The 12,330-nt window shown below is 37.4% G+C and overlaps 1 protein-coding gene across 1 annotated transcript; it reads right to left on the reverse strand.

Moving 5' to 3' along the window:
- Positions 1 to 237: 237 nt before the first annotated feature.
- LOC133287557 (G-type lectin S-receptor-like serine/threonine-protein kinase At1g11330) lies at positions 238 to 9,846 on the reverse strand. Its single transcript, XM_061485188.1, has 8 exons — positions 9,596 to 9,846; positions 7,714 to 7,776; positions 2,736 to 3,910; positions 2,274 to 2,572; positions 1,987 to 2,197; positions 1,539 to 1,776; positions 1,317 to 1,467; positions 238 to 1,219 (listed from the first exon to the last, which is right to left on the reverse strand). The coding sequence occupies exons 1-8, from the start codon at positions 9,844 to 9,846 to the stop codon at positions 911 to 913; spliced, it is 2,697 nt and encodes an 898-aa protein (XP_061341172.1). The 3' UTR covers positions 238 to 910.
- Positions 9,847 to 12,330: the final 2,484 nt, after the last annotated feature.

A 12,330-nucleotide genomic window follows, 5' to 3' on the forward strand; every position in this document is an offset into this window, starting at 1 on the left:
ACTTTTCGAGTAATTTTATTTACCAGTATTTTTACTCCTTAACTGTCATTTTAACTCTTTTTTCACCAAATGTGACTTTATTTTTTTTACTTCAAATTATTCTTCAATATTAAAAATTTGCTTCGGAAGCTCACACCTGGAGTCTTATTTAAATATTATAATTTTTTTTTTGATAAAAATGGAAGGCCAAGCCCAATGAAAACTAAACAGTCAAACGCTACAAACAAACATGCTATCAACAAATTGGAGCTAAATTCTAACCAAAAAGTCAACATATCATCGGGGGGAGAGGAGTGTAACATTAAATATTATAATTTGATGACCATGATATTACTCTTTTTTGGTCGGACAATAGTATGCTCAGTAGACCTTTATTCTGAGCACACGAGTCAAGAAGCCTTTTCCAAGTACTCTCTCAAACTGTGAATAACCCAAGTAAAACCCAGAAGGAGTGCTTTAAACCATACAGTTCGCATTCAGTGATTGATTGGATATTGTCACACACTATCATCTCCCACCATAAACTTCCCCCCAAAATAGCATCGTTGGCATAAAGCTCGCAACCACCAGAATCTATATTATTGTCCGAACTCTGTATCATCCAAGATTTACAATTTATTTGAAGCCGCTCCATAACACTATGATTCTAGTCGCTAAAGGAAACCATCGCGACAACTCAAATAAATTAGAATGTTACATGAAGTTTGGTGTGTAAATGCTTGCACTGGCATCCGGTCGGTTGGCCTTAAAGCATCTGGCATCTGGTCTATCACTAGTTAGAGAGCCTTAAAGCATCTGGTACCTCATTCTCTATTAATGAAAAAGACATCCATACAAAGTTCCAACAATCTTAACGATTTCGGTATTGTCAGCACTGGCTTTGAATTGTTTACTCAGAGCTCCAAGTTTGCTATCTGCCATGGATGTCTGTAATACTGACATTGTTGATGGAATGCAATCTAAGGCTTTCATCAGAGGATAGTGAACTAAGCATATTCTGCCTCAGGATGAAGGCAGGTTGCCTTGGAGGAGGAAGATCCACAATCTCACTGTTAAGCATAGAAATTACTGCAGCCATATTGGGCCTGTCTGTTGCAAATTCTTGTACACACAAAAGTCCTATGTGTATGCACCTCATAATTTTCTTTTCAAGGCTAGGATCATATATTCCTGGATCTACTAAAGATAAAACATTTTCTTCCTTCCATTGTATCCAGACCTAAAAATGAAACAAAAATCAATTAGTTTGAAGTTTTATCAGAAAAAAGAGTACAAAACTTCCATAATTATGCCAGGGATGAATTTTAGAGACTTACAAGTCCCAAGAGGGTAAGAGAATTTTCATTGTCATAAAAGCTTGAGTTTCGTCTTCCACAAACAATCTCCAGTAGCAAAACTCCAAAGCTAAAGACATCTGATTTTTCAGAAAACTGTCCTTGCATTGCATATTCAGGAGACATATAGCCACTGCATTGAAATGCAACACAATTTGATATTCAAGTATGCTATTATAATGTGGACAAAGAAGGTGTACTTACTAGGTTCCCACAACCCTTTGGGTATTGGCTTGATCTTCACTCCCTCCAAAGATTCTTGCCATACCAAAGTCTGATATTTTTGGATTTAGTTCCTCATCTAGCAAGATATTACTTGCCTTCAAATCTCTATGTATGATTTTTAGCCTTGAATCTCTATGAAGATAAAGCAACCCTCTAGCTATTCCTTCTATTATGCTAAAGCGCTTTCTCCAATCTAGGAGTTCATTTTTTGATGGATCTGCAAAAGTAAAAACCAGAAGATAGCCTATTATTTTGAACTTGTGCTTTCTAGCAAGCCCATATTAGAATGCTTTCAAGAAAAATCACTAACTGTGAAACCATGGATCATAGTTTAGGAAAAGAAAATTATATATGATTAATAAAGTAATACATGAAAGCTTTGATCTGCATATGAGACAGATACAAAAGGGCCATCAAAAGAACTAACCAAACACATATGCATCCAAACTTCTATTTGGCATGTACTCATATATCAGCATCTTTTCTTCTCCTTCAATACAGCAGCCAAGAAGTTTTACAAGATTGCGGTGTTGAAGTTTAGAAATTACCAAAACTTCATTCATGAATTCTTCTAGACCTTGTCCAGATGCTCTGGAAAGTCTTTTAACTGCTATTTCCTTACCATCTTGCAGTTTCCCCTGCAATATAATATCATTAAACAGAAACCATAAACAATGACTACAAACATGATTAACTTTGCTAGATCTAATATACCTTGTATACTGGACCGAAACCACCCTGGCCAAGTTTGTTGGATGAGTGGAAGTAGTTTGTGGCACTTGCAAGCTTTTCAAAGCTAAATTGTAATAGCTCCTGTAGCTTAGCTTGTGATAATTCTCCAATTACTTTGTCATTTGCGAGTTCTTTAGATTTAGATGTTACACCTTTGTTAAATCGAATAATTGGAGAATTCTTCTTTTTCCTTCTCCAAATGACATACGCACAAGTGAAAATTATGAAAGTTGCTATTACCACTGTAACTATAATGATGACTTTTATGTTTCGCCCTTTGTCTGCAATTCAAGAACATCAATATCAAAAACACATTTTTCCCAAATTAGTTGGGATCGGCAATTCAGGGAACATGAAAATTTAAAATTTATAATTGAAGAATTTATGCCTAAAGAAAATAAATAAGGTCAAGTTAAAGGACTATATCTAAATTTTTGTTCATACCTGGCATACCAAGTTCTGTATTGGCTACACGAATGTATAGATCAGTTCCTCCACTTGGGAATTGTTGAATATCAATTAGATCCCTATTCCAAGACATACAGCCAATTGCATTATCATATGCATATGCAATGCAAGAGCAATTCTCCAAGCACCCGCTTCTGCATGTGTCTTGTGTAACAGATGATGACCCTTGTGCAAAATCAGGAACTTTGATCATCTGCAATGTCAAAAACCCATCTGCTTTATTGCTGTCCACACTTGTGTTTTGATTGTTGGTCCTTTCACATTGCAGAGGTGTGCTTCTAACACATCCATTAGTCCAGTTTTGTCTATTCCATTCCTCTTTGTTTCTTGGCTCAAACCCTATCAAACAGCTACATATTGGCGAACTCTCTGAATTACAGCTTGCAAATGCCCCACATATACCATAAACATCACAATCTGATTGGTGATTAGTCCATGGAACTTGCCATTGCTCATCATACCAATGATTTTCCACCAATTGGCCTTGGGAATTCAAGGTATACATTAAGGGTCCCATCCCATATGCTGTAAAAGATACATCAATGGTTCCATTCCCATCATCTTGAACTTGAAAACCACTAAGATACGAAGTTCCCATGTTTGGTATCCCTAGAAAAAGTTGACCATTCCATGGACCACTGCGCCAGTATGGTTGAGTTCCATTCCAAATGAACACTTCAGGAATCTGTAGGCGTTCAACACTAGCAGAAAAGCTTCCAATGGATGGATCAGAAAGGCTTTTCCATGATGTAAGTTCTAATTTGTCACCTGTTATTTTGTTGCTTCTAATTTTCATACGGGGTAACAAAGTATTTGAGGGATTGTTGAAACTCTCCCATATGGTGTTTCCTGTTGTGTTATCCAGCAAGAGAAGGCTTCCATAATCTGAAAGTTGGAAAGTAGAATTGGATGCAATATTGGACACATTTGATGACCAAACAACCTGTTTCTTCCCATTCAATACCACAAGATTGCCGTCTTCAGATATTGTAACAACCCCAGAAGAATCATTCAGTGGTTGGTTTCTATTAGCCACCCATGTGACAGTGAGGTTGAACTTCCACCAAATTCCTACATAGCGATTTGTAGAGTCAGAGCTGAAGAACCCCAAGGTGAAGTTTCCACCATTGGAGCTAAGAGTTTCAGGGTCCCTGAGGAATTGATGTGATGTGATGCTGTCTTTGGCAATACCTTCAACATCTAAAATATAGCAACTCACGATAATAAAAACATACAACAAATTTTTGCAGCTTTTGAAATCCATTACAGCATGAATTCAATGTATTCAAAACACTATGATAACGATGATGGATTATAGATCTAGTAAATATCTATCTTTTCTTCTACACTGGAATTTAGTAAATAAATTATTTTGTTGCCTTGCTGGGCAATAGAAGAATTATTAAATATTTTTTTTGCTTGAAGCCTCCCCTGGTAGTTACAATACTAACCTGAGAAAAAAAGTGATGTAATTTATACTATTTAAAATTATTCTTTATTGAGAGAATTGTTTATCACAGTGAAGTATTTTCTTATAATATTTATAGATCCTCAGAAAACATAAGGTAGAGTCATTTTTCCCTAAAAGTTAATCTAATTCAAACATATTATTAGTAGTTTTTTTAAAGGAGGTACTCTCTAATCTTACGATATATATAAATTCGATTATACTAAAATTATACTTCTTCATAAAGAAAAAAAAAAATACTTGTTTGGAAAATATATAAAAATTGAATTTTTAGAATCATGTATACTCAGATATATTAAGTTTTATTACATATTAAAAAAAATAAAGAAGCATACAATGGGTATAGCTCATTTAGCAACACAGGCTTAGTAGAGTGAAGAAAGAATCTAAATTCGATTCTTATCAATACATTTTTGGGGAGGGACGAGAAACTTTGATTGTGCCAAAGTTCCGACTAAAAATTAATCTTATAGTTTTGACTTGTCTCAAAGAGATAATTAGACTCTATAGAAAAGTAATAATAAGAAGTTAGGGTTTTTGGTGGTTTGCAAGAATTTTCCAATTCAATCTTCAACCGTAAGCAACTATTTTAAGATAAAATAATTGGTTTTCGAAGTCAAAATAGGTTATTGGCGAAAATTTTAAATAATTTGAAAGAGTTCATAACGTGGAACTTTCATACCATAACTGTAACGGAAAATAAAAATCTAATTTTGCATACGATTAGTTCAAACAGGATTGATGTATAAGAATAAAAAACGCTTCAGAAATATACAACAAAAGTTTTAGAATTGATAAGATAGATTAATTTGGGTTGTTCTAGTCGGCATAAACTTGTCAATACTCGGTGAACTGTTTGCATCGTTGAAAAAAGAAATTATATTTATACATATATATCCAAGCGGAGACTTGCCATGTCCCCCATCTTCCGGGTCCATCACATGGGAATCAAAAACCAAGATTTGTTTTATTCGATATCAATAGGGAGTTACAAGCAAGTAAAATAATTAGAAAAGTGTATGTCATAGAATCAGAGCAGCGTGGATGAAATGGCGCGGTGCATATGGGTTTTTGTGTGACCGCAAAATCTCCCTTAAGTTAAAAGGAAAATTCTATAAAACAGCAGTAAGACCTGCAATGCTATATGGAGCTGAACGCTGACTAGCACATAGGCAACATGAGCATAAAGAGAGAGTAGCAGATATGAGGATGTTAAGGTGGATGTGTGGTTATACGAGAATGGATAAGATAAGAAATGAAGATATTCGACGAAAGGTAGGAGTACTACCGGTGACTGAGAAGATGAGAGAACATAAATTGAGGTGGTTTGGGCACGTAATGAGAAGGCTTCTGGATGCTCCCGTAAGAACAAAAGTTTGTTACCAAGAGCTCAACACAAAAAGAGGTAGAGGTATACTGAAACTTACTTGGGGAAAGGTAGTAAAACAAGATTTAATAATGGAGGGAAGAAAAGCTATAAACATTGTGGAGGGTTAGACCCGTTGCTATTCCTATGTTCCAGATAGTCCCTTTTTAATCCTTTGTTTCCCCTCTTCTTCTTTCCCCTTTCTTTTTTTACTTATATATATATATATATATATATATATATATATATATATATATATATATATATATATATATATAGGGTTTAGGGTTTAGGATTTAGTTAAATCTTACTCTGGAGTCAAATGATCTCTCCCTATATATATATATATTATTACTATTCTATTTATTTATTTTTATTTTTACTTTTATGTTTCTTTTTTCAACTTTTTTGTATCTTTCATTTGAGTTCATCTACCACCGACCCCAATTAATTTGGGATAAAGGTGTTGTTGATGTTAATGTTGATGTTTAGATTCTCTCTTCTTCACAAAATTAGAAGGATAGAAAGAGTGTTGTGCAGAATAAAATAAAATAAAAATATATATACCAAAATACAGTGGTTTCACTTAAAATAATATATAATTATATCCTTTAAGGGATAGGATATACTTACCACTAAAACTTTTTACCACATTTGCAACTAACCTGATTTCCGTTGATTTTCGTCAATCTAATGATTAAAATTTATTGAAAATTATTGGGTCGCATTTATTAATTAATTATTAATTTCCAATAAATCCATATAACCATTTTAATCAGCAAAACTTCAAACATCTCCTTATATTACTCTGCCATGTTATATATATTCCTTGACAAAAGAAAAGGTTATACTTAAAATGTTCCAAGTTCCAACAACCATTTTTTCAATTCAACACGCCTTAATTGGCAGTAACAACAACCTTTAACAAAGCTCTAGTTTGCTATCTGCCACACTGATGTCTGAAACACTAACAGTGTTGAGGGAGTACAATCCATTGCTTTCAACAGAGGACACTGAACTCAACACATTCTGTATGTATGCAGGTTGCTTTGGAGAAGGAAGATCAAGATTCTCATTGTTAAGCATAGAAATTACAGCAGACATACTAGGCCTGTCTGCAGCAAATTCTTGTACACACAAAAGTCCTATGAGTAAGGACCTTAAAATATACTTATGAAGGCTAGGATCATATATTCCTTGATCAATGAGATAGAAAATGTTGTCTTCAGTCCATTGTATCCATGCCTAAAATGACAAAAAACAAGTATCAAACATTTGGAAGTTTTATCATCAAAAGGATACATAACCCCATAAAGGCTCATCATTAGGTTTTCCTCTTTTATCCCACACTGCTGTTCACTGTGCACTGACAGTAGGGCAACATGTCTTGTCTCCTTGACAGGACAAGGCTAGGTGACAACTCTCAATTTTCTCTCTTCTACGCTTAATAGAGGGATCCCTTCTCTAAATACCTCCACTCACACATGGAAAAGGATCATCTTCTTCTCTAAGCAACTCAAGAGTTGTTACTCTGCACATTTGTAGAGCACTCTAATCTGTCACACACACTTCCCCCTTTGATATGCAGCACCATGGGAAGCCTCTACAGTGCTTTAGTCTCTACCATTGCCACTATGAGCACCTCTAAATTGACATATTCTACCCTCCATAGGATACATTTATGAACCACCAACAATTTATTGGCGCCGTACATTGGAAACGATAAACTCCGATTCCCTCTTCTCTACTAAGAGCTATCGAAAAACTTCTCATCTATTTATTTGGCTGCAAAGCCATGCTTCAAGTGTTTTCTAAAAGGTCCGGAACCCACATCTACAAAAAAAACAAAAAGAAAAAGGAAAACCAGACTCAAAAAGACAAGAAACCGAAGAGACACATCCAACACTACCAGTCTACCTGGGTTTCTTTCCCACATGAAGAAAAGTTACTCCCCCAGAACCAGATCAGAATATCAGAACAGGAAGATCAGAGTACCAGATCAGAATACAAGATACCAGAACTGAAAGATCAGAGGCTACCAAAAGAAAATCAAGAAATAAAAAAAATAAAAACCAGCACATTCAGAAGAACATAAGAAAACCAAGGAGATACCAACCGACCAAGTCGCATAATTCCTGAAGATTTCAAGAGCAGCAGCTGTGAACCAACACACCAGCAAACAACTAGAAGGAAAAATCTAAAGCATGAAGTCACGAACACACATACCAACAGACGAAAAAAGGCAGCTGTAGCCAATAAAATCAGCAGCACCTAGCTCAAGCAGCGCCACAATAGCTGAAAGCTCGCCCCAACTCACCCTCTACAGATTAAAATCAACCCTTTACAGATTAGAACACCATGAAGGTCACCTTGTCCTCAACTGTTTGTTGTTTCCAACCGCATCAAGAGCCCCAGTTAACAGATGTGACGGCTATTTTCATCATCAACCAGGACAAGTTCTGAAGTTGAACCATGCTTTGCATCCCACAAATGTTCTTTTTCGGTCAAAAAACACAGAAGGAGCCAACTCAACTCGACACTAATTTCCAATCGGATAATCGACGAGGTTTTCTCCACAAAACAAAACAAAAAATGACAAAAGCAAAATGAAGGGGAGGAGACGAACCGCCAACCATTACTTTCACCAAGGAAGCATGTGCCCTTAGCGGACCCGACCAGAGAATCTTCAACGTTCTACTAAGCATGTGCCCTTAGGTTGACCGTCAGAAGTCGAAACAGAACCGCCAACGCCAAGGGGGCCCATCCCCGATCTGGTTAGCCGGTCACGGAGCATCGGCGACGGCCACAGCTCTCCCCTTAGGCGAAACCCCTACCCAATCACCATTTTCGAGTTTTCCTTTTGCAAATTGGGCTCTTTGAAGAATGGTTTCCTTATAAAATTACTTTCCTTTTCTTCTCGTAATTATTATTTTTTTCTTAGGATTATTTGTTTCTTTTCTTTTTTTTCCTAGGATTATTTTCAATTTTGTACTCTTATGATTTCGGAATGTTGTGCTCTTATGATTTTCTACTCATCTTATCCAATCAAATAAATTATGTTTACTCGTTATTGACTCATTCTTATTTATCGAATAAGTTTACTGAGTCATTCTAATTCAAGGCATTTAATATTATAATACTCAGAGAGATAAATATTCTTATTACTTTTAATAATTTAACTATTATTATTTGTCTTGGGTTATCACAATTTTTCATTAATATAACTTGACGTTACAAAATAACTATTTACATTACCAATTAAATGATAATCAATACTACAAATATTCAAGGTTTTTTGACTCTTTTGTCCCTCATTAATTAATTAATAACCAATTTGTTCCTCATCCAGAATTATCCACAAATCTGCCCTTCTTTAATCGACTAACTTGAAGGTTTAGTCGATTAAATGGTCAAAGTTCAAAAATTGCATTGACACGATATTTAATCGATTAAAAATCTCTTTAATCGATTAAATTTCGGGATTTTTAATCGACTACAACAATTATTTAGTCGATTAAAAGGCGATGGAAATGTTTTTTAAAAAACCCCCCATTTGGCAGGGGGTTTATTGAAACCCTAGTCGATTAAACCCCTTTCTCAAACCCCAAATTAGGATCTCCTCCAGAAGAACAACCCAAACCCCTCCCCCAGGCGTGTGGATTGCACCATAAAAATGCCCTAATTCGTGAAACATGCTAGGTAAGGTTTTGTAACTTGCATTATATTTTATGTTTTTTTTTTTTTCTGTACACATGTTATTTATACACTTTGGTGTTTTGTCTCTGTTTTATGGTAGAATGTTGTTCCTCTTGAGTTTTTCATATTGATTCATGAAGATAAACTTTAGGGATTCGGAGATTTTCACCTTTTTCATGATTTTGCGTTTTTTTTAAAGCACTAAGAGCATAATCATAGTGGTCAGAATTAGAGAGTTGAGGTCTATAATAGGACTAAACTATTCTTGTCCATTTATTTTGTGTGGTTGTGAGTGCAAAGATTTACCTTTCTTGTCTTATGTTTCCACTTTCATTGTAGGTATTTTGTAAAAATGGCGGGCCGCAGAAGACCAAGCAATGCCGAAGGTGAGAGACGCACGAAGCAATGACAAGACCGGCCTTCTTCGTCAAGGCCATAAGATGAAGAGCCTGATATTGTCGACCTCCCATTTGGATACCTGTTTGAGGATGACCACTCGGTTCACGCTGCATTTGTACGTGACCATTTGAACCGGCCCATATGTCTTCCAAAATCATTGGATACACAATTTTTATGGCAGAGGGATTTCATATTGTGGCGGTGTTGGAGGCGACACATCTGAGGGTGTTGGCTGAGATGTTGTGTCCGTATTCAGAGCTGATGGTGCGGGTCTTCTACCATAACCTCTGTAACGCCCGACCACTTGCAAGAATCAATGACTGTCCCTACACACTAACACGAGACTTTTCAGTGTGCTTTGGCCTCACTCGCACACTTCCCGGGAAAACTTCCCAGGAGGTCACCCATCCCAGAATTGCTCCAAGTCAAGCACGCTTAATTGTGGAGTTCTTCCGATCCGGGCTACCGAAAAGTAGATGCATCTAGTTAGTATAGGTAGTACCAATTAATTCTTATAAGCCATTCCTAACTGTACCGTCCCATACCAGCACAGTCTCTGGAATCCCTCTCTTTCGGGTGTTGATTCGATTCATTCATGTACCCCCGTCCCTAGTAGCCTGCCAGGAGCCGCTCCTTGTCCGTGCCCTTGAGCACCGGCGATCACTCCCCGCCCTCGTGCCCGGGATGTTACATGCCCACCAGCTTCCGCCTGGTTCGTCCTCGAACCACACCGTACTGGATGAGAGGCCCTGCTCTGATACCACTTGTAACGCCTGAAAACTTGCAAGAATCAATGACTGTCCCCACACACTAACACGAGACTTTTCAGTGTGCTTTGTCCTCACTCGCACACTTCCCGGGAAAACTTCCCAGGAGCTCACCCATCCCATAATTGCTCCAAGTCAAGCACGCTTAACTGTGGAGTTCTTCCGATCCGGGCTACCGAAAAGTAGATGCATCTTGTTAGTATAGGTAGTACCAATTAATTCTTATAAGCCATTCCTAACTGTACCGTGTAACACCCCGTTCTAGAACCGGTTTGTTAACATCGCATTATGATATTAAGCGCAGTTACAATCACATGGGTTCCATTAAAATCCGGATAAATTTTTCATTTTAAAACGTACCGAACTTATAATACCCAATTTCGTGATCATAACCATATTACCTTGCGGAAACAGATAAATTAAGCTTAACATCATGTTCATTTCCTATTTTTAAACCATTAATTTACTTCTTTTTTAGTTCAATACTTCTACTATATTGTAGGTTTCTTCATTAGCTACCTGTGGCTTCAAACCGCTCCTCATTTGGAGCTCTGTAGCTCAAGTTATGACAATTTTACTAACTCAGGTGTATGCTGAAAACTACGCGGGCAGGGCGCTTAAGCGCTCTCCAGGGCGCTTAAGCGCCCACAGACAGAGGGAATTTACATTTTTTAGCCACCAAGGGCGCTTAAGCTCGCTCCAGGGCGCTTAAGCGCGCTACCTGGGCGCTTAAGCCCCCATTTTGGGCGCTAAAGCCCCAGGCGGCAGAAAGCTTTTGGTCTTCACAGGTGCATCAGGGCGCTTAAGCCCCCTCATGGGCGCTTAAGCCCCCTGAGCAGGCTTAAGCCTCCATTTGCAGGCTTAAGCCCCCTCTTCTGGGCAATTTCCTATACTCATATTTTTCATGCATCTTTCTTGGGGAATCAATCCTACACATTTTACAACCTATTTAACAAGCTTGTGATATCCCTATATCATTGCTTAACTCTCATCCTCTCATCATTGATTTAACAGAAATTGGGCAGCATAACCTTTGTTTTCTCAACGTTTCCCAACTTAGCACAAGGTACCTAATTGACTTTCCAGCTCAACATATCCAATACATAAAAATACATTCATGCATTTAACTTACAGTAAGCATCATACACAAATATCTTCATTACTTACAATATTACATCATGTCTTAATTACAAATCTCATATACATGCCAAAGGACTTAGCTACAAAATGAACATGATCAAAGCAAGTAACCATGTATCAGATACCCATTACTACTACAATGATCATGCACTAAGTCCTCCAAAATACATCATGTGGCATCAAAATATACATATAGCAATGCTAAATGGCATGCAACTCAACATGTCCAGCTATCAGGTACAGTCTACTCATGCTTCTTGCCTCGATCAACCTCACCTCTATCAGTACCTGAAATGATGCCCCACAACACGGGGTGAGATATACGAATATATCACAGTAAACCAGAGGTCCTTGGAGATCACTCCACCCTAAGGTTCACTTTGATGTACACATAATCATAATAGCTTAACACATTCTTATCCACAAGCATCACATGGACTTCCAAGAGAGATCCACTATGGGCTGTTTCTCTTAGGCTCTTACCACATGGAGATCCACATAGGGCTGTTTCCAAGGGAAGTCCTTTCCTCAATCTATTCCAAGAGAGATCCTCAAAGGGCTGTTTCTCTTAGGCTCTTACCACATGGAGATCCACCTAGGGCTGTTTCCAAGGGAAGTCCTTTCCTCAATCTAGGAACCTCCAAGAGGGATCCACATAGGGCTGTTCCTCTTAGGCTCTAACCACATGGAGATCCACATAGGGCTGTTTCCAAGGGAAGTCCTTTCCTCAATCTA

This window comes from Gastrolobium bilobum, unplaced genomic scaffold, assembly GCF_033153095.1.
Source record: "Gastrolobium bilobum isolate Gb01-03AN ecotype WA unplaced genomic scaffold, APGP_CSIRO_Gbil_v1 utg11616, whole genome shotgun sequence".
NCBI lineage: Eukaryota > Viridiplantae > Streptophyta > Magnoliopsida > Fabales > Fabaceae > Gastrolobium > Gastrolobium bilobum.